Source organism: Sminthopsis crassicaudata, chromosome 2 (genome assembly GCF_048593235.1).
Source record: "Sminthopsis crassicaudata isolate SCR6 chromosome 2, ASM4859323v1, whole genome shotgun sequence".
NCBI lineage: Eukaryota > Metazoa > Chordata > Mammalia > Dasyuromorphia > Dasyuridae > Sminthopsis > Sminthopsis crassicaudata.
The window spans coordinates 159,923,921-159,947,543 of record NC_133618.1 but is presented as its reverse complement, the minus strand read 5'-3'; the positions used below and the strand labels follow the sequence as shown (position 1 = coordinate 159,947,543).

Genomic DNA, 23,623 nt, shown 5'->3' with positions numbered 1-23,623 from the left:
CAATTTTTTACATTCACCCCTATAAAATCTTGTGTTCTAATTTTTCCTTTCTTTCTCCTCTTACCCCAGTTGGCAAGTGATCCTATATATGTTAAACATGTGAAATTCCTTTCTATATATTTCCACAAATATCATGCTGCGCAAGAAAAATCAGATCCAAAATGGAAAAAAGTTAGAAAACAAAATGCAAGTGAACAACAAAAAATGTGAAAATCCCAAATTGTGGTCCACATTAAGTACCCACTGTCTTTTCTCTGGGTGCAGATGGCTTTTTTCATCACAAGACCATTGGAACTTGTCTGAATCACTTCACTGTTGATGAGAGCTATGTCCATCATAATTGATCATTGTATAATCTTGCTGTATATAATGATCCACTGGTTCTGCTCATTTCATTTAGCATCAATTCATGGATGTCTCTCCAGGCTTCTCTGAAATCATCCTGCTGATCATTTCTTATAGAACAATAATATTCCATAACATTCATGTACATCTACTCAGTTTCCAGTTTCTTGCCACTATAAAAAGGGCTGCCACAAACCTTTTTGCACATGTGGGTTCCTTTCCCTCCTTTATAATCTCTTTAGGATACAAGCGCAGTAGAAATACTGCTGGACCAAAAGGTATGCACAGTTTGATAGCCCTTTGGACATAGTTTCAAATTGCTCTCCAGAATGGTTGAATCAGTTCACAACTCTAGCAACAATGTATTAGTGTCTCAGTTTTCTCACATCCCCTCCAACATTTGTCATTATCTTTTCCTATCATTTTAGCCAATCTGAGAGGTGTATAGTAGGCACCACTATATTTTCAAAGAAAAAAAAGGAAAAGGAACAACAGCAACAATCACAAATCATAAAACCCTTAATTTTTAATGGAAAGCTCCTGGTCTGTCTATGGGACATACTTATGGGTCAAATCTGTGCTGACATTCATTCATTTATTCATTCACTTATTTACCAATTTGACAAATATTTATTAAAAAATTTCCCATATGATATATATATATATAATACATACATATATACATGTGTATATAAACTCTATGAAGGAGAAACTTCTTCTGCCATTGTAGACAATGGTACCTTAGCTTCAATTTATAATCTTAGAAAATTGTTAAGAGCATAGAGAGATTAAACAATTCTTGCAGAATTACTCGGCCATTATGTCTCGGAGAACTAAGTCTTACTGGCTTCAAAATCACCATTATACCAAGATACCTCCTCCAGGATACAAAAGGAAATAAATACACATATATACCTCTACATGTAGATATTGATAGACTCACACACACACATACACACACACACACACACACACACACACACACACACACACACACACACATATATATATATATATATATATATATATATATATATATACAGAAATACACATATACATACATATATCTATATCTGGGCATAGTTTGGAAGTGCTAGGTGGGGCATACATTCAAGAATGCATTTCAATAGAATTTATCTGCTTTCTTCTGGCATTTCTCTGATCAAAGTTCTTTATTTTTTAAAATTTAGTAGGAATCATCTAGCCTGATTTTCCTTTTCTTTGTTCCCTTGCACTGCATCTGCATGGGTTACCAGATCAACCATTCTGAATGAATTGACTTGTCAAACAACTGATTGTTTCTTCCCCCAGAGGCTTGATGAAAATCACCTGGCTGTTTTACCAGTTACCTAGACAACAGCCTGCTTATGTCCACTAAGCTACTGTTAGTTATGGACACTATGATTTTCTAGAGAGGGAAGTTAGCCTGAAAATATAGTATAGGAAAGTGTGTTGTCCTAGCCCAGATAAGATACCGTTTATTGTGTTGATGGAAGGCTTACTTTGGATCCTGATAATTCCAAATGGATGTGTAGGCAGTAAGCTTTTATGATTTTGATATAAAACTAATGATTAGAAAAAACAAGCCAACTGGGTTGTTTCCCCTAAACAGGCCAAGATCTCTTGGACGTCTCAGATTTGAGACTAGAAGTTTATATAAAAAATGGCATAGAGGAGAAAAAAGATGAGATATCTCCTACATACAAACATGCCTCAAACAATACAAACTACTGGGATTTCTACCTACATTTTTTCTTCATACTCCTTTAGGGCAAAATCTGAAAAGAAATTTTACAAATAAAAATGACAAATCTGTATGTATGTGTGTTTGTGTGCACTTGTTTCTGCTCATTTTTATGGTGGCCAGTAGTAAGGGGGCAAGGAGACATATTCATAATTTCAATTTATTACTCCCCCCTTTCTTTCCAAGTTTCCTATTCATGAGTCATGAGGAGACTATCATAGATAGAAATGTGCAGTTTGGGGGTGGGGAGAGTAAATCAAGACAAAAATAAAAGCTTTCCTCTCAGAAATAGTACCTACTGAGATGTTTCCTTTCTACTTCTCTCATATTGACAGATAGCTTAAAAGCCTTCTGGACCTTATAACTTGGCTATCTGTAGAAGGGGCAAAGAGGAGACTCTTTATTCTTCAGTCCTTTTCCTAGTGGAAGACCCCATCTATCTTAATAAGTTACCATCAGATGTAATATGCTTTGAAGTAGCTGACTAAAACCTCCCCCCCCCATCTCTATTCTTCCCCTAAGTTAACTGTTTGGAAGACTCTTCTGTATTACTTCAAAACTGCTTTAATCTGTCTTGGGAAGCTGCCAAAAAAATTTCAGGTTAAATGAATTTTTTCTGTGAGCCACAGAAGTGAAGTATAGCTGGGGGGCCCAAGCTGGAAATGAATTCCTAGAAGCTGACAGTTAACTTGTTTGCCCTTTCTTGTTTCCTTTAGTCCCCTCCTCCTTGTCCAATCACCAATCTTTTCATTTGCTTATGCCTATATGCATTCTTCAAACCCTCCAAAAATAGTTAAATCTGTCTAAACACCCTTGAGCTGCTTCTAATTTCTTTCTAGATACATCTCGGGGCAAAATTTGGACTGCTTCCTTGAGTCACCAGAGAGATAGTTATTGCAATCTTTTAAACAAGAACTATTTCCCCCCCTCCTTTGAAAATATATGAGATCAAGATATTTCTGACTGCTGAATTATCAAACCACATTCCCATTAAGGATCATAATATTTATTTTTCAATCGTCATGACTACCTGGCACCCTTGAGCAATCCTACAGTAACAATGCATATGTCTACCTGGCCCAGACGGGATGAGACAAACTGAATCAAAATAAGGGCATAAACTAGGATTCAGAGGTGGTGATTAGTTACTCCTTCCAACCATAGTTAGGCAGCCATAGGGGTTAGGTGGAAAGAAGATAGAAGTAGAAAGAAAGATATTTTGTATTTTATTTGCATTCTATTTGATTCATGGGTTGTTAGGGTCCATACTGATAAGAAAACAGTTGTGTGAGGGAGTAAGGGGAAATCCTGGCTTGTGCAGGTGCAGTGCAGTCTGAGGTCCTGCCAAAATCAGACAGTCAGAATCAATGTGGATCCTCCTACTCTCCAAGTGCGAAATCTTGCCAGGAGTTTCCCTTCATCCTTTCTCCCCATAGCTTACTGATCCAATCTCAATCCATCTAAGATAATCATACTGACACACAATCCCTTGTTTGCCCAGGATCCACTTTTGAACAAGTCCTTTTGTTTTCAAATAAGAATGAAGGACTTTTTTTTTTTTTTATTTTGAGAAGTGGCATGAGGGAAGGAACTGGCATTTGTATCTCCATGGAGTTCCCACCAATCTAACCACCCTAGAGGGATACTAGACTAGAAAAAGGAGGTGATTCCAAACAATCAGTCCTGAGTTACTTAAGCTTCTTCTTAAATTAGATACCACGTGTGGATTTCCTATCTCCTTGTTTTGCCAGGACTTTCACAAAAAAAAAAAAAAAAAAAAATTTGGGGGGGGGGTAGTACTACCAAGAAAGAAAGGCAAGCGCAACATGTCTGCTGTTAGGTGAGGGCCTAGCTAATTTCATATTCCATTAATAGAAAGTAATCTTTCTTTTCATGTGTCCCTCTGCCCCATAGGTACTCAGGGATAACTGTGACAACTTCATTTGGTCTAAGAAGGCAACTGTTTTCCTTGGGTGGGAAAACACTCAATAAAAAGAGCAATGGGCTTGTGCGGTGTGGGGAGGGCATTTCTCAAGTCAGGTCCAATACCACAGAGCAGGAATATGAATTCCTGGTGGTAAACGCTCAAGAGAACACTCTGTTGGGGGATTCAGGGAATTACCAAAGGTGTCAAGAGAGCAGGACGGTTAGGGGAGACCGGATTTCTAGGCGGAGGGGGTCAAGGGAAGAGCAGGTGGGGAGTGTAGGCGGGGATGTGAGAGTTCCCACAGTTCCCCCACGCAGGATAGGGACACTCTGTGGGGCGAAGAGGGTGGGGTGAATGGGAGACCCCAAGAGGCTCGCGGATGATCGGAAAGTTTCCGGTAGATCCTTTCTCTAAGACACTTCTTTTTCTTGCCTCTCTGTATGTTTTTTCTTCATCCGCTTCCCTCTCATTCCTTCCTCCATTCCCCAACATCGACGGCAACAGCACTGTGCTTCCTCCCTCCTCCTCCTTTTTCTTTTTCTTCCTCCTCCTCCTCTCCTCTTCCTCCTCCTCCTCGTCCTCCTCTCTTCTTCTTCCTCCTCCTCCTCCCCCAGGGACTCACACACAGCCCTCTTTCTCTTCCACCCCATTCAGGCTTCTTTGGCAATACCCGGGGCTGCATCCATGGCAAACCCTCCTCCTCCTCTTCCTCCTCCTTCTTCTCCTCCTCCTCTCCTCCTCCCTTCGCCTCCCCACGCCTCCGCCGCCACCTCCGCTGCCGCTCGGGGTCCCGAGCCTCCGTCCTCCTCCCGGCTGTGAGCTCGTTCGAGGGGAGGAAGGGGTGGTAGCCCTAAGATCATGGATTAGGAGGATTTGGTCTCGCGGCTCCTGCCTTTGCACAGGCTAGAAGAGGGGGCGGGCGAACAAGCAGGCGGGGTGGGCTTGGCGAGCAGAGCTAGCGAGCAGCTTGCGAGCGAGAAGAAAACCAAGGGTCTTCCGCGAGCCTGCCCCGCGGAGTTTGCAAGCAGCTGATTCTCCCTCGCGCACATCCACAGACCCGGAGAGCCCGGACCCTGGTTTTGCCCCTATCGCCCCTTCCTCGGTCTCTGTCCCTGCTTGGCAGCAGCAGAACAAGAGTGAGAAGTGTGAGTGTGTGTGTGTGTGTGTGTGTGTGTGTGTGTGTGTGTGTGTGTGAGCGCGCGCGCGTGTGTGCGCGCGTGTGAGTGTGTGTGTGCGCGTGTTGTCTGTGTGTGTACGCAGGGAAAAGCTAATGGATGTAGTGAAGCTGGCGCTGGAGAAGGGGAGAGGGCAGCAGGCTCCGGCCGCTGTTGCAGCTGTTGCTCAGGCTCCTGCCCTGGCTCTAGCTCTGTCTTCGGCTCCGGCTCCAGTTCCTGCTGGGGCTCCGGCTCCGGCTCCGGCTCCAGCTCGCCGCCGCCTCCTCCTCCTGCCCCGGCCACCACCGCCGCTGCTGTCCCTTCGGCAGTCAGAGATGCTGCCGCTCCTGCCCAGCAACCAGCACCGGCTCCGAGCTCGCAGGAAAAGAAAGGAGCTGCTGCTGGGCCAGGTCTGCTTCCTGGGCTCGCTCCTGCTGCTCCTCTCGTCCCTGGGTAACTGGGCTGATAAAGCCGGTGAGTTTTTGCTGGAGTTGGCGTTGCGGATGGTAGGGGACTCGCGAGGCATCTCCTAGGGGCTGACTTTGTGTGTGTGTGTGTGTGTGTGTGTGTGTGTGTGTGTGTGTGTGTGTGTGTGTGTGTGCTGAAGGTGGGGGGCAGCAGGAGTAAAGATGGGGAGGACCTGATTTCACGGTGGGTTGTGTTTGAACCAAGGTGTTCCTGACCGAGTAGGGTAGGAGATTGGGAATGAGGAGTGCGCTCACCAGGGGCAAACACCCTCTTCTGACCTGTGCTTTATCGCCTCCGATCCGGCCCCGGCCCAGCGTTGCCCCGAGAGTGTTGGAGAACGGGGGTCTCAGTAGCGTGGGGAGCAAGCAAAGAACTCTAACCTGAATGTTCAAATATTTCTTGGCAAAAGAATCTTAAGAAGGGGGTATGAGAGAACAGGAGAAGAGGGGGACCTGGAGAATCATCGAATCTATTGGTATTGGTCTGGAACTGTTGGGAAAGCCCATCTTGCGCTTGTCACACATACTTTGTTGGCCTGTGCCTCCCCATCCCCCCATTTGTGAAATGGAAAAGGGGAAACACAACCTCCCTCCCAACATAAACCTTTCAAAGTGACCCCAGGAGTAACCCATTTACCCCAACAAATAAAGGCACCCTTGTAAGGTTGTAAAGGCCATGGTTCCTAGAAGCACCTGTCTTTAGTTCTTAGTGACACCTTTCTAAAGTAACCTCCTGTAAACCCCATGGGCATGTGGAAAATATGGAATGATTTTTTCCCCTTAAATTCCCATACTTAAGACTATGTTGACTTTTCTTTGGATGAGGGGAGCAGAAAGCATCAAAGCCATTTTTGCCAGCCAGGTTTATGCTGTCAGAGGACAGCCTTGACTTTTAATGGAAGGGAACTGTTGACCCTTCAAACAGAGTTTACAAGTCAACTTACTTCTCTTAAACTCATTGCCCATAAGCAAGGCATCTTTTCCTGAACTTGGATTTTGCATTCTTCTGACATGTTTTGGTAATCCAATCTGATGCTTTTCAAAGTAACACTTTTTCTTGCAACTCTGGGGTAAAAATTTTGACTGGATTTTACTACTTGGTTGTAGTAATTAATTCCATCTCTGTCATCTATTCTCTATCCCCATCCCCAACATCACTGCTCTGAACTTCATCCTTCTTCCCACTTCCTCTCCCCCTCCCCCTATCCTGGGTTCTTCCTAGGCAGAAATATCTTGTGGAGAACTGTATTCCATACAGTTCACTGAATACTGCATTTAGTCCAAGGTGTTTAGTTGCCTCAAGTTTCAGGAAAAACAATTTCTGTAGAACTGACCATTCTGTATTCTGTGCCTTTAAATGCCACTTTTAAAAGGAAAACAATCTTGTGAAGAATAAAGTCACAATTAACAACTGATGTAGTGGGAAAAGCACTGACATTGGAGGTAGAGGAACTGGGATCAAATCTCAGGTGTGGGCTTGGGGTAGTCACTTAATCTCATTGGACCTTACTTTCTTTTATCTGTAAAATGAAAGTGTTGAATTAAATGGCTTCTCAGGTTTTTTCCTAGCTCTAAATTGATGATCATCAGAGCCTTAGTATAAAATTAGATGAAAAGTAATGTTAATTCAATTTGGTGGTAGCAGAAAGCTGTCACATCCTCTAATAAACTGGGAGACCTAAATATTGGAAAAACAGGACTATAGCCTTTTCAAGCTAAATGATCAGCTTTGGAATTTGGGCTGCAGAATTTCTTCATCAGACTTCATTGTCAATGGTCCTTTGCCCACAGAGCCAAGTCAATGTTGAAGAAAACTACTCTTCCATTTTTCCCTGAGGTGCTTCATTCTGCAAATATTGTCATTGGGAAGGACCTTGTGTTTGTTTGAGCGAAGACAAAGTATCTCTCCAAATGTGGGTTCATAACATGCCAAAGGATTGGTTGATTGGCTAATTTTCATTAAAAGAAGTTCATTGTTAACTTCCTTTTAATCCTCCCAACTTTTATGAAGTAAAAAAAGGCAGTTTATAGGTGTTAGATTTTTTTTTTTTTTTTGCCTTCAGGAGAGACCATTCCAAATAAATTACATCTTCTCTATTTGTTCCTCCAGTTTTCATGTTTATGCTTTGTGAGTCATATAGTTCCGTCCACTTTCCAGGGTTTAAAAGACATTTCTAATTTTCCAGATGAGAATATGAGCTATATAGTTCAATCTATCTAGTGCAGGCGGCTGCATGCCCTTAGGGAAGAGTAGCATGTTTGTGACCGTCATCCACTAAGGGAACTTAGTACTCTATGACGAGCATACCATTTTGAAATTATTTCCCAAGGAGTGAAATTTCTTTTTAGATAATTACTGACTCAGATATAACCCAGTCTTCCACTTTCTTCCATCATTGCATCTTTCTCTTTCATTTCCCTTCCTTTCTTCCCTTTTCCTTTTTAGTGGCTAGCTAGCCCATATGGTACTCCAAACTCCATCACTGGACCTATGAACTAGCATGTAACATTAAGTTAAGGATCAGACAGAAAGAGTTGACAAGGTTAAGAAGAACACTGTGTTTTGTGAATTAATTTATCAAAAAAGAAACTGGTATTTGTAATTCTGTCTCTAATCACTTTTCCCTGTATCAAATATTGATAAATTTCAATACATAGTAAGCCACAAAGGGATTTTATAGCAAGGCACAATCTTTCAGCATAATCCCCTGACAGATTTATTTACATCAAAAAGAATCCTTAAACTCTTTGTAAGTTTATGAAATTTAACATTTGGAAAGTGACTTTGAAATGAGAAGCGTTCAATTCCCTGCATGTATTAGTCCTTAGGAAAAGCAGGGAATTCCCAGGCCTTGGAGTTAGAAGATCAGCATTGCCTTCCATGTGCTCTTAAGGAAGCTCTTTTACTGCTCTAGCCTCAGTTTCTTCAATTATTAAATGCGAGTGTTAAACTGGATTTTTTAAAGGTCCCCTCTATCTCAGAATCAAGTGATTTTATTAATATAATAATGAAAAACTAAAATTTAGCCTTATTTCAAAGCCTGGGCTTAGGGACACTCAAAGACAAGATTTACTTAGTCGCACAGTAATTAGAAGCATGATCTGAATTCTAGAACTGAGACTTCTCATACCCTTCTTTGTATATTAGAATTAATGTTTCTCTTTTCTTAAAACTGCAACATACACACACACAGAGCGTAATGATCATAGCTAATGTTTTATTTATTTACCTTTAAAGATATGTCAAGATCGTTGTTACTTCTAAACATAAGATAATGCAATAGCTTAGATCCTTGCACTTTGTATGTAGTGATTTGTTTAAAAAATAGAATAAGTCAAAATAAAAAATGTATGGTAGAGATCATATTACATTATCACCTAGCATTCTGTGAGTATCCTGGACTCATGAAATTCTACTCATGACTACTGCCTCAATTCAACCCAGATTGGTTTCTTCTTTAAAATTAACACAAGAATTTGTTAAGCAACTCTGCAGGGCAGGAATAGAAGAAACCTTCAAGCCTTCTTTACAGAAGTTGAGAGATTTGGTTTCCCTCTCTTCCTATTACCCATTAAGGTCACATTCTCTGTGCTCTTCTTTCAAAGTCCACTGGAGAAATAATAGCAATCACAGCTTTCATCTGTACTACATTATAGTTTACAAAATGCTTTCACAGGTATCATTTAATGTGATCAGCAAAACTATCCCATGAAGTTGGAAGTCAAAGTGTAATCACCAGAATTTTATGGATGGAAAAGTCTCAGAAAGAAAGGGGAGTATCAGAGAAGTTAAGTGACTTCATGAATGTCTTATAATGAATAAAAAATAGAGCCAATTTTGAATATCTGATTCCTGGATTTAGGATGTATATATGCCTATAGATGTATACTGTCTACCAATTTCTTCATCTTCATCTTCTTCCTCAAGAAGAAATCAAGCTGGATTGAATATGGATAATGATTTTGATGTTGCCAATATATAAGATTAAAAAAATACCCAATAGCAAACAAATTTGATTGTGTGTATATATTTGGGAAGGGAGATTCTGTAACTCTGATTTCACCAATATAGGGGATTGCCTTTAGGAAATGTCTTTTAGGGATACAGATGAACAATTCTGCGATACTTTTAGAGCGATGCCTGCTAAAATTATACTGAGACTATTGAATACTAAGAGATTAAGTAATTTGTCTGGGTTTTTACAGCCTAGTTTGTATCAGAGGTGATAACTTTTGAGGTCAACTTTCTGTAAATCATGTTAAATTATAACATAAAATATAACATAAAATTATAACAATATTTGTAACTATGACTGGTCACCCAATTCTTTAGGCTTATTGAGCAGGTTCATTCTTGGCAATATCTACCAAATCATGGTATTTGATGTATCTTGCCCCTAGTCAGAGATTGTCTCAGATAACTCTCCCAATAGTTTGAATATGGCTCATCCCTAGGGCTCCACTGATATTGGAAAGAGGGTCCTGAGATCCTACACATTTATTCAAAAATAGCATTGCAATAAGTATAGGATAGCCTTGTTTCACTTAAGGAGAATTCAGAAAATATGTAGGGGCATAAAATTTTCTATAAACAATTAAACATGCACATACACACATATGTACATACATATATACACCCCTCTCCTTCCTTTCTCAGATAAACTTCTCCCCCCAAAGGAAAACAAACTTATTATCACTAGAATTGAAGTTCTTAGGCCATTCAGGTGAATCCATTTTTCACAGTGTAGAGTCTAGACACAAATAAGCCTCTAGCTTAATGATAATACCCTAAGAGTTTGGACCCTTCTGGAAGAAAATGAACTCAGGGTTACTCCAGAAGTGACCTCTCTCCCCGTCTCATCTGTCCAAGTAACTTATAGAAATGGTCATGGGCAAAACCTAAGTTTTATATTCTCTTATAGTATAACTTATTTCTTTACTATGGAGGTAATTTCCTTAATTCTCTTCTTTAGAAGTATCTTTCAAGGCAGTGCCCCCTCCAATTATTATATTTCCTGAACTTCCTCTCTCTCCAAAAGGCAAACTCTCTCTCCTCTCCTCAGTATTGGGGCATCCAATAATTGGGAATTAACCCAAGAGTTTTTGAACCCCAAGGTAAACCTGAAGTTAGTGCTATTCAGGAACTGTCTCTTTTTTCTCTAGATAGTTATGATATCTGAATTCTCAAACTTGGGATAGAAAAAGAAAGCCCAAGGCTAGTAGTTTCCTGAAAATGGTCTTTTTCTGTTCTATAAAATCAATATCCTAAGCCCCTCTAGGAAACATGGTGAGAGCATATACCTCTCACATGTGCTTTCACTGCAATGTGGCCATTATAGGTTCAGGCCAGGGGTGTGTGTGTGTGTGTGTATGTGTGTGTACACATGCATTGTCAGAGGATAGAAGGGGAGGAAGCTGGGAACTTTTTAATTCTGATGACCAGAAAGAAGAAAAGGGGAAAAAAAGTCTAAAAGGCTCCAACTCTTTGATTATCCCCACCCCATTTTTAAGTAAAAACTCAGTACAAAGAGGTATCTGTGTCTAAAAATCCTGAACTAACCAGTTCATCCACAGTAGGTCTCAGACAACTTGAATCTATTAATTTATTCTTAAGAAGTAACTAACTGGCACAGTAAATTGATCCCAGGGCCTGGAGTCAAGAAGACCTGAATTCAAATTCAGGCTTCAGATATTAGCTGTATGACACTGCTCAAATCACTAAACCTCTACTTACCTCAGTTTCCTCAGTGGGGATAATAAGAGCAACTATGGTTCAGAGTTGTTATGAGAATCAAATGAGACAATATTTATAAATGGTTGGCACTGTGCCCTAGCACATACTAGGCACTTAATAAGTAAGTGCTTGTTTCCTTCCTTCATCGACTGATAAAATACAAAGTTCCAAATAGAAGTCCTCTGATTTGTTAAAAAGGAGACTAGAGCAATCAGGAATTTTGGCTAAGGGCCAATTGTAATCATGATTTCTAGGAGGTCCATTGGGTTCTAATCCCAGCTTAGAATAGAGGTTCAATTTTTGAAAATGGACATTAAAAGGACAGTAACATTTTAAAATATGAACTGTAGAGTTTGATTTGGCTTGTTTTATTGCTTTTTGAATAGTGACTCCTTTGCTTAAGATAGATATGAATTTATGATGTGGAGATTTCTGTTTCAAGGGCAATAATTAGATGCAAAGTTAAAGAGAATGGGAGGCTTGAGAATACTAAGGAAATGCTGGTCTTATATTGCCTTTTTCAGTTAGATTCTATAGTAAAGCAACAGAATGTTGGAATCAGAGCAGCAATATTTTAGAAACACATTTGGTTTTAAACTTTTCTATTTTCTGCATAAACATATATAGATATGTCTTTCCTCCTGGCTTTTCTTAGCTGTCTCCTGAACCAGATTTTTCTCAGAGACTTCTTTAACTGTCTAGCCTTACATTCTTTTAGGAAGATTCCTTCTTTACCCTGGAGGGATGGCAAAATCTAGAAGGATTTCAAAGCAAATATTTACAAAGATATTTCTAGAATTGTGGAAGTTAATTTGACAATACATGATTTTGGCAACTCCATTTGACTTCAAGAAGAGCCACTGAGTTTGCAGAAAGAGCAGAAATAGTGTGGGTCAGGACAAGGAGAGATTTTATCTCTGCATGTTGTAACAGCCAGAATAAGAGCTTGGGCAGCAATGAGTTTCATGTAGGGCAGGTGTTCTTGATCTTTTGTGTCATAAGCCCTCTGACTGATGAAGGCCATGGACCCCATTTCAGAGTACTATTAAAAAAATCATAATTGAAGGAAATGCCCAATTTTAGTTAAAGGTTCATGAAATTAAAAGTGTTATTTTCCTCTCCCCTTTTAAGTTCACATGTTCCCTGAAATCCATTCAACCCTCTTGATCCAAGGTTAAGAATCCTGATTGATAGGGCACTTATAAGTTGGGCCAAGAGAAGAAAATGCAAAAATAAATGCATATGCTTTCAGCTTAAGTCAAAGATGTAGCTGTGACTAAACTGGGGGAAGGGTCTTACAGAGACCAGAGTAGAAGCAGAAATTTATATTAAAAAAAGAGGAATTTGTGATATTAAATTCTTCTTTTAGTTCAAGAAACTGTCACAATCTCCATTGTGATCTGCTCCAAGTCAATATTTACAGACCTAAAAGTCTGGGGGTGGCAGAGGACTAAAGATTGCTCTGAGGTACTATAGTTCAAGGCTCTCTCTTCTGCCTTTTAGCAAAATTCACATAGTAGTTGTGGGTTAAGAAAATAGTCTTGATTCCCTCTCTTTTACTCCAAAATATCTATAACACCATTCCATTTGCCCATGAATCATTCAATATTCTGACACTGTCTGGATCAAAATTTATTAGTTTCATCCATTTATTTCAGGATTACAAGTTTTTCATGGTTGAATTAATTTTCTGACACTGTTATAAGTCATAGAGATTGTGTTCTCCTTACCCTTTCCATTCCTCTGAGCTCCACAGAAGGGACTTTAGAGATAGTGAGTCCCAGTTCCTTCATTTTACATATAAGGAAACCGAAGTCCAGAGAGGGGAAATAACTTGGTTTTGTTTTTGTGAGGCTTGTTGCTTAAGCCAAATGACTTGCTCAGGGTCACACAACTAGTAAATGCTGAGGACATACTTGAAGTCAGTTCCTCTAGTACTCTAGCCACTACAACATCTAGCTTCATTAAGAGGAAATAACTCATCTGAGAACATGTATTTACATAGTGGAATAGCCAGGACTACAAGCCAAGGTATGCTGACATGTCATTCACTGTTCTTGTCACTTTGCCTAAATAGAAATAATCACCTTTGAAATGATGTGTTAGAAAATTTGTAGAAATGATATTCTCCAAGCACAATGAATTCTGGAATCTAGGATGGATTAAATTGAAACCCCTTTTTGTTTCTGCACTGTTCTTTATATGGTCTCAGTAAAGATCTATTAGATGTCTACCATGTACCAGGGGCTGTATTTGGGACTGGGGATACAAAGAAGGCAAAAGATAATCCCTGCTCTTGAGGATCTCACAATATGACAGAGAAGATCTTTGCAAACAACCTACATATAAAGTATAGGCCCAGTATAGATAGGAGAAACTAGAAATAACTAATAGAAGGAAGATGCCAGAATTGAGAGGAATCAGGAAAGATTTGTAGAAGGTGAGATTTTAGTTGGGACTCAAGCAGTGAAAACTGGAGAGAGCTTTCCAGTGAATAACTGGTGAAAATATCTGCTTGTATGAACTCAGGCATTTTATCTATAAATGGGGTGGGGGTGGGTTCATAAAATGGAAGGTGACTCTATCTCGAAAAATCTTTAATTCTATGATGTTATGATCCTAAGAATGAATTTCCTACTAGCCTCCATCTCTTAGAATCTTTAGCTTCCTTCAGGACTCTGGTCAGATGACATTATATTTATTCATTCCCACTCCCCACTCATCCCAGCACTTGTTAATGCTCAAGTCCTTTAGAAATTACTTTGTATTTTTGTATCACTTTGCATGCTCATATTTACATATGTACATGTTTAGGTCTTAGTATTAAACTGGTATTTTTAGGAGTAGAGGATCCCTATATGGCAGTGTTTCAAGGTTGACTGAAAAACTTTATCCTAGGATTATTACCTACCTAATATTTCTGATATTCTTTTAATAAAAGATAAAGACACAGAGATAAGATACTCTTTGGGTAGGTAACTATGGCACAATTGACCGATACCATGTTTGCTGAGGGTGATAGGTGGAAAGCAAGATGCTAGCAGAAAGAAGGAAATTTAGGAAAGACAAATACAGAAAGAAATTGGAGAGCCTGAGGACAAACTTTAGTGCTTTAATTATTTTTAGACCTCAGTATGTTGATTAAGGGGATTAGAGCAGAAAATGTTAGCCTGATTCAAGTTGGTTACATTTCTGTCCAATTCTAATTCACACTAGGTACACAACAACTCACTTACTTACCTTTTAACCTTAGACACAGAATCTTAGGTTTCCCATCATTTTGATATTTGTGTTTTCTGAACTAAGATTTAGAACATATGGTCTATTGCCATGCTGCCATAATTAAAAAAAAAGTATTTACTTATTTATGAAACCTGATATTTGGGGGCTTTAAGTCAGAGGAATTATGCTAGGACATTTATATTCCGTATTTAGCTATGGTCACACATCATTTGTACATAATCTTAATGAGAAATTATGTGTCTAAAACGTTTTTTTCTTCAGTAAAATCACTGATTAGGGTAGCTTCTTCACAGCGACTGTTATAAAGATCCAAAATATAATGTATTTGAAATGCTTTCTAAATTATACAGTACTAGCACTTAGCACAGTGCTTGGCACATAGAAGGCTCTCAATGAATGTTTATTGATTGTTTGATCTATACGGATGGGTTTCATTATCACTGTATTTCCATATCCTGTGGTTCTGCATTTTTTCCTAGTGCTCTTCTTTGACATGTATATTTTTACTGTACTCCTTCCTGACTAATGTGATTCATTTAGTTGCTCTTTTGCTAAAAAAGAAAAAAAAGTGGAATTTCTAGGATGTTTTGATGGTGGGGAAGAATTGGGACATAATATATTAAAATAGAACTATCTCAGAAAATCGAGGAAGTGCAGGAACTATTTGTCTCTGTTAAGCCACCTCAAATTAAAACATGAGAAATTCCTCATCAGAAGGGAAAAGTTGGGGAAAGGGCACAAGATTCCTAGTGAGTTTGGGCTCAGTTCTTACTTTTGCTTCCAACTTTGTCTCTAATATTGTGATGATGCATATCCGTAGATAGGAATTTATTGTTAGTCAATATGCTTATATTAAGTGTCCTTTATGTGCAGGAACAGTGCTAAGCATTGGGGATACAAAAAAGGCAAAAGACAGTCCCTACCCTCTCTCAATCCCATGAGTCACTTCATGTCACTTCATCTAAAAGGCCTTTTCCTCTTCCATAAAAGGAAGGCATTGGATCAAATCTGGAACTCTTAATAATAGCTTTTGAAATGTTTGCAAAGTACTTTACAAAATCATCTCATTTAGTCCTCACAACAATCCTGTGATGTATATGCTATTGTTATTCCTATTTTATAGAATTCTGAGCTTTAGAAGAGTTAAGAATCATTTACTAGGCAGGATCTCAGATTTGATATTAGTTAGGTCTTCCTGACTCCAAACTCATCACTTTTATTCATTGTACCACCCAACTGTTTCTAAACTTATTTTTGGGTCTTGGATCCCTTTCACAGTCAGTTGAAGCCTATGAATCCCCTCTAAGAATAATATTTTAGATGCATAAAAATAGGATAGCAAAGAAAATCTATTATATTAAAATTCAGCCATCATTTTTTAAAAACCAAGTATACAAGCTTTAGATTAAGAATCTTCATGCCATATGATTATTATGGTTCCTTCCAGTTCTATGAAGGAAGGATATCTTCTTGTGAGAGCACAGGAACAATACCACGGTGACATCAAATACCAGTTCTATGAACTCAGAGCATTTGGCTCTCCAGGTTTCTGTCACCACTATGGAGCTGGCATACTAAGACATACTTATTTTTTCAGCACACCTGCTGCTGCTAAAAAGCACATTTCCTCCACAGTATGACAGCATGAAAATCAATTGTACATTTCAATAAATGATTATAGAGTGAGAGGTAGATTTTGAATAAAAATGAAGACCTGGAATTTGCTTTTTTTCATTTGCCACATAATAGTTCACAATGCCTAGACTTCTTTTTCTTTCTTTTAATTCCAATTAAGTTTTTTCTGAAGCTTTTACCATGGTACAGTGTAGACAAGTATGTCTGTCTGGAGGCAAAAGACAGGGAAAGGGGGCAAATGAAGAAGGTCATGCAGAAATCTGATTTTCATCTCATTCATTTATTCTTATTCATTCAACCAGTAGCACTTAATACAACTAAAAAGATGAACTTCCTTGTTATTATTTTTTCATCTTTTCTCTAGACAATGTCTCTATGACATTGTAGGGATAGTTGTGGCTCTTATAATAATTTTTTCTTTTTCTACCCAGAGGTTTATAGCTTGCTCTAGAGGCATTTTTTCTAGGTCCCAATTGAGCCCAAGTAGATTACTGCTGAAGATTGGGGCCATGCAATGAGAGCAGATGGAAGGGCAGCTGGCCAGTCCAGTTATCTCCTGATAGCAAGGATCTGCTTAGACAGGCTGATAATTACTTTAAAGTCTTTTACAGCTCTTTCCCCTTTGTTTGATCTTGGACATTCCACATTGAATTAAGGTTTATTTAAGTTGAATGAGGGGAACAAGTAAAGGATAGAAAACTGGGCCTAAACACTATAAATTTAGGTGCTAAGAGTAACCTGTAAGATTTGGTTCTGCTTCTTATGCAACATGAGAGGTAATGTGGCATGGAGAATAGAGTCAGAAAGGACCTCTCTCTGTTACTTATTATCTGGGCTCCTTTTCTCTTTAAGTCTCAGTTTTCTTATCTGTAAGAGGGCGTTAATATATGTAAAGTAATTTCTAAGTCCCCTCAGCTCAAAGAATCAACTAAATGTTATCGTTTGATCATTGTCAAGGAGACTAACCTTCAAGAGTGGACTCAAGAGAATCTTGACCATATACACAGAAAATACCCGGAAGAACATTTAAATCATGAAAAGGAAGGAATTAGTTTATTAGATAAGGAATGGATTGTAGAGGGCCAGAACCTTGGAGAAGTATACTTGAAACAAGGAGTTAACTCAATAGAATTGATGAGATGATGGTTCTCTGGTTCACATATACTTAGTACTTAGTATGGTGATATAATGGGTCTCTAGTTCACACTTATTCAGTATACTGTAATGATATAATTGTATTAAGGTATATAAGGGCTGAGAAGGACTGGTAATGATTCATTCCATCTTTGAACAGCCTTAGGACAGGTAGCTGTCCTGCCTTCATCACTTCTCCAGTAAGACCAAGAACTCAGGTTGATCCCCAGGTCCTCCAGAAAGCTATCCTGAACAATTACATTTTGGTGCCCCAAGGGACTAGCTTTCTGTAGGACTTCGGGACCAGCCTTGATCTTAGTGCAAGAGCCTTGTTGTAAGTATCCTTGTTTCAACTTCTCCAGAGTTCAGGCCCTCTACAATGGACAGCAATACTTTGACTGGATTTAATGGAAGAATTATGTCAAAGGGAAAGATGATGGACATTGAAATCTCTTGGTTTTCCATGCTAACCTGTTAAGTTTTTTGAAGGCAATCTCTCCCTCTCCTTCTTCTCTTCCTTCCTTCCCCTTCCTTTCTACAATAAGCTTTTATTGAGCACCTAAATTTACAAAGCACTATGCTAGCCATTGGTTACAAAAGAGTGGAAACAAAATATTTCTTGTTGTCAGGGAGTTTATATGCTACAGTGAAATTTCTTAAGAGTGACTCTTTTATCTTGCACCAAAGGCTGTTCTTAAGATAATAAAGATGAATTCTTTTCTAGTTCCAGAATCTGGGGTAGAGAGGATCAGTGGGATGAGGATAAGTCCTTCAATTCTTAGAGTTGCTGACCCTTCAGCAATTGCTCATTATAAGGATAAAATTCAGCAATAATGTTTTCCTTGTCAGTTATGATTTATCTCTAAAAAACAGGGTCCTAACCAAGTTCCCAAAGTTCCTTGGAGGAGGAGGAATGAGAATCTAATCAGTGACCTGGTACCCCTTACATCTCTCCTAATCTCCTTAGAGATTTGGTTCTTGTCAGGATGCCAGATATTGCAGCTGTGGAGGGGGGGTGGATCTAACACATAGATAGAGAGAAAAAGGCTTGAAGTCAGTAGACTTGGATTCAAAGAATCATAAAAGCTACAAGGGACCTTACGGGCCACCTAGTCCAATGCCTAATTTTGCAGATAAGGAAGAAGAGCCCTAAAAGAGTAAGTAACTTGCCAAAGATCATGCTGGTAATAACAGAGGCAGGATTTGAATTTAAGTCCTGTCACACTAAAGTCATTGCTCTTTACATTAGATCATTTTGGTTCCAGCTCTACCGTGCTTCATGATTGACAATTTGTATGTGACTTCATCTCTCTGGGTCTACATTTCCTTTTTTAACCTCACTTGTAAAAGAAGAGGCTTAAATTAGATGATTTCTTTGCTGCTTCTTCTTCCTTGCTTCCTTTTTTCCCCCTCTTCCTTCTTCTTTTTCTCTTTCTATCTTTTCCTCTCCCTTTGCTTCTCCTTTTATCTCTTCTCCTTTCTTCTTCTTCCTCTCCCTTCCTATTTATCCTCCTCCTCTTTCTCTTCCTCCTTCTCCTCCTCCTCCTTATTTTTCTCTTTTGATCTTTTCCTCTCCTTTTGCTTCTCCTTTTTTATCCTTATCCTTTCTTCTTCTTCCTCTCCCTTCCTGTTCCTCCTCCTCCTCTTTCTCTTCTTCCTCCTCCTCCTCCTTTTTTCTCCTCTTCCTTTTCTTTCTCCTCCTCCACCTTCTCTTTCTTCTTTGTCAAATCCTAGGAATATAAGTACAAAAATATATAGAGGAAGTCCTTACTCTCAAAGAATATACTTTCTAACCAGAAGGAACACACTTGAAAGGGGAGCTGAAAAACAGGGGGCCGGGTACAGAAGAAGGGAGCCAGTATAAAGACATAATCAACAAAGTCAGGAATACATTGTGGAGAGGATTGAGGCTATAGTAAACCTGGGCTTCCTCCTTAAAATGTAGCTTTGTGGAGAAACAGTTAATCAAAAGGAGCACTAACAGGGGAGGTGGATATTTCCAATGTGAAAAGTACTCCAGGGGTAAAGTGAGTTTCCAGGGTAAAGTGGTTTCAATGGTATGATAGACCAAGTCCTGAGTAAGGATTGTAGTCTGGAGAGCCTCTATGTCTCCATCTGTAAAATAGGGTAATAATACTTATATGACTTAAGTGGATTTTATGTGGAAAGCACTTTGTAAATTTTAATTCTATTGACTCTATAAAATTTGCATGATTTGGTTAGGTCTTAGATACATGAACTGTTCTTCCCATTCTCATCTGAGGATATTGACTTGTACTTTACTGAGAAAATGAAAGCCTTTACTGCAAGCCCTCTCTTTTCCTCTTCATTAAAACCCCATCAATTGTACTCCCTTTCTTTTAGCTTCCACTGTAATCCTTCTCCTTACAAAAGTCACCTCTTCTCCATGTGTTCTTGATCTTTTTCCTTTCCATCATCTCCATCAGATTGCCTCCTCTGGTTTCTCTTTTCTCTCTCTAATCTCTAGTCCCTTCCTATCCATTCATTCCATTCCTATTGCTTTCAAATATCTATCCCTAAATCTCCCCATCTTTAATAGCTTCATTGGACTCTACCATCCCCTTAACATATCTTTTATATCTCTTCCCTTTCTCAGATGCTTCTACTTTCTCTTCTTATCATGTACTCCTCAACCCTTTGTAATTTACTTTCTGACCTCACCAGTCAAAAATTGCTGTCTTCAGAGTTTTCAGTGTTTTCTTAATTGCAAAATATGATGGTCTTTTCCCCCTTAATTCTTCTTCATTTTGGTCTCTTAGTTACTTTTGATACTTTCTGTTCACTACTACTGTCTCCTACAGAACATATTTTTGGTCTCTTTGTGTGTGTCACATTATTCTATACTATTTCCCTTGCTACCTGTCACATCTTCTTAGTATCCTTTATTAACTCATTTTCCATATCTCATCCCTTAACAGTGGCTGTTGCTCAAGGCTCTGATCTAGATGCTCTTCTCTTCTCTCTCTAATTTAAAATGTAGTTATGATTATTCTCTCATCTTTCCTTTCCCTTAGTGATTTCTCTTTTTTCTTTTTACCAAAGTGTTAATGATAAGTTAACTGAATTGGGTTGTGCTTTTGCTTTGCAAAAAGTGGAGAATTATAAATTCACTTCATCTATTAGTTGGTTTTGGTTATATCACGATCAACAATTATCCCAAATTAACATGTCAAGTCTGTATTCGCTCACTCCTATATAAGAGTATGGGTGTATTTTTGATGGTGCTGCTATGTACAAAACTCTACAAGGAGCCAGTCTGACTGGCTCAGCCAAAATTCTTGTCAGAAAAATAGTTGGTAAACCCCCAAGGGAATGTTGGCTTTCAGAAATATAGATGCCCTAGGGAAATTGGGTTGGAAATAGATAGTTGGGAAGAGAGAGAGGATAGTATGGGCAACTTTTAACCATTGTTTTCATACTCCTATATTTATCTTTCCCCATAATTCTGGCCACCATACCAACTGAATATCTTGTCTGCCCTCATACTGATCTCAGGGCCTATACAATACAAAATAATCAGTTTTTTTTAATAAATTAATTATCTGGATGTCATAACGCATGTCTATATTCCCTGTTCCTAAGGAAACCAATGCTGATAAGTGGCTTCATTTTGGGAAATCTAAATTGCATAGAATTCCAGCCAATCAGGTGTCTATGCTAAGGCTGGTACCAATATGTTAAGCCCTTAAGATCAGAAGGTTACCAGGCTACCTAAGGATATGCAAATCATCTCAGCTTGAGAGAAAGGAACATGTTAAAGCTTCTATGTTAATTAACATTGCAACCAAATCCTTGAGAAGTTATCATAATTGTAGTTTATTCAAGATAGGGAGACCCAGTGTAGAAAGAAAGAAGGAGAAAAGGAAGGACAAAAACAGGAAGAAGGAAAAATAGGAGATAGAGGAGAGAGGGAGAGAGAATTAACTAGTTTGTTTAAACACAATCTTAATATTATTCTAGCTGGTGTACAATAATAAAGAGTCCCAATAATATTCTACCCAAAGCCTTATTATTTCTGTGCTCTTTGTATCTTTAGTGGTTGGTTAGTGTTGCCTATTCTATGATGCTTTTATCATTTCATGATTGAGTCTTGTGCTAAATGTGGGCATTTTCATATTACTCCAAAAATTTCTTAAGATTTTTAGATAGCATGCAAGTAAGTATATGCAAAGCACCAGAGAACTGATGCTTTCCAGTTATGGTTCTGAGGAAGACTTTTGAGAGTTCCTTGGACAGCAGAAGATTAAATCAATCAACCTTTAAAAGAAATTAATTCAGGTAATTGACTAGAAGGACAAATACTAAAGCTGAATCCTAAATATTTTGATCATATAATGAGAAGACAGGACTCACTGGAAAAGACCCTGATGTTGGGAAAGATTAAAAGCAAAAGCAAGAGGTGACAACAGAGGATAAGATGGATAGATACTATCCCGGCAACAATAAACTTGAGCTTGAACAGACTTTGAGAGATAGTGGCAGATAGAAAAGCCTAGTGTGCTGTGGTCCATGGGGTCACAAAGAGTCAGACATGATTGACTGAACAACAGCAACAACAACAAAAGTATAACATAGATCACATAGAAAAGATTGTTTCCATGATCTTATCGACAGAGCATGCACAGTCTAACTTTCATGGCCATTTTGTAGTTGGTTTATTCTCAGAGCTAGATTGGATGAAGATGTGATGATTGTTTCTGTAACCAGCTTAAAAGAACACATCATGTTTTTACTCTTAGGTTTTCAGTGATGCTAATTTACAATGAAATAGTTTGCTCAGAGAAAATTTAATGATAAAATGTCAGCCAGGAGCCCTTCCTGGGTTCACATTAGATCTTGTAGCTTAGTATGGTTGAGCAGCATATATGTAGACAACAAAAGTTACTGGCAAGATATAAATCTAAATTCTTTTTTTAGAGATGGGAACATTTTAGATTACTAAAAATCATATCCATCTTAAGTTCTCTGAATACACATGGGAAATATTTAAAATTTTTATTTCTAAAAATTTAAGCAAAAGCCTCAGGAAGTCATCATAACTAAAAAGACCAAAAAAAGGATCACATTAAACATTATTAACTGGGACCTAGCTGAGGGCAAAGTCATTAAAGACTAGTAAAACTTAGCATTATATATTTTTCTAAAGAAATAATAATATAGGTTTTAGAGATGAAAAAACTTTAAGGTTCATCTTATCCAACACCCTCCCTATTTTATAGATGAGATAATTGACAAAGTAGCAAAGCCAGAATCAAAACCTGGCTTTCAAACTCCAACATAATTATATGACTGGTAGTTACATATAGTAACTTGAAATAGCCACAAAAGGATTGCCAAGTAGAGATCTTTTAGTGTTGTGACTCATCCTTAATGGAATAATTCCATTCAATTCAACAAATATTCATTATGTACTTATTATGTACCAAGCACTGTGCTAGGCTCATTTATATAATCATAGTTGGGTAGATTAGCAAATATGCTTTCTGGGCTCACTATTCCAGAACCAGACAACTATACTTTCTCCTTTGGCTTCTGGAAATACATGAAGGGACTTGGGTTGTCCTTTTCTATAGCTATGGCTATCAGTTCAAGTCCCTATCTAATGGGGGAGCAGTTATTTTTCCTTCACTGGAAGTCACCAGTAACCAGCATTTTAGTATCATTTGACCATTTTAGCATCAATTAGCTTTTATAAGGGGATAATTTCTTTGAAAATAAAATAATAGGGGCAGCTAGATGGTGTAGTGGGTAGAGCCCTGAAGTCAGGAGGGCCTGAGTTCAAATCTTATCTCAGACACACCACTTCCTAGCTGTGTGACCCTGGGCAAGTCACTTAAACCCAATTGCCTCAGGAAAAAAAATAATAGTATACACATTCCTCTAATAGCTTGGTCTTCCCTGTACTACCTCAGTTACAAGGAAGAATGGGCTCAGACACAGTTTCTACATAGGATTGGTCCTACACGTTTAGTAATTGCTCCTGAATGAGTCTTTATTCCTCCTCTTTCTGGACTGGTTTTTCTGAAAATCATTCCAGTAATTGTTTCTTATTCCTGGAAGGATCTATGTTGGTCTTTAAAACCCAGCATGGATTTGACTCCCTGAATTCCACACGTCCCAGATACTCAGAGGATTGCCCCTCCTGATCTTTCTAAAGCACAATTGACACCTCCAGGTTAATCTTCTTCACCTAAAATGAAAGAAGAAATAGTGAGGAAC

The 23,623-nt window shown here is 38.6% G+C and overlaps 1 protein-coding gene across 2 annotated transcripts in view; it reads left to right on the top strand.

Moving 5' to 3' along the window:
- Positions 1-4,949: 4,949 nt before the first annotated feature.
- The window catches only part of SLC24A3 (solute carrier family 24 member 3), a 715,880-nt gene continuing 697,206 nt past the window's right edge, over positions 4,950-23,623 (top strand). For both annotated transcript variants that reach the window (XM_074287758.1, XM_074287757.1), the window contains exon 1: positions 4,950-5,644. In XM_074287758.1, the coding sequence (XP_074143859.1) occupies positions 5,287-5,644 (358 nt within the window). In that variant the 5' untranslated portion in view covers positions 4,950-5,286. The remainder of the gene's footprint in view (positions 5,645-23,623) is intronic.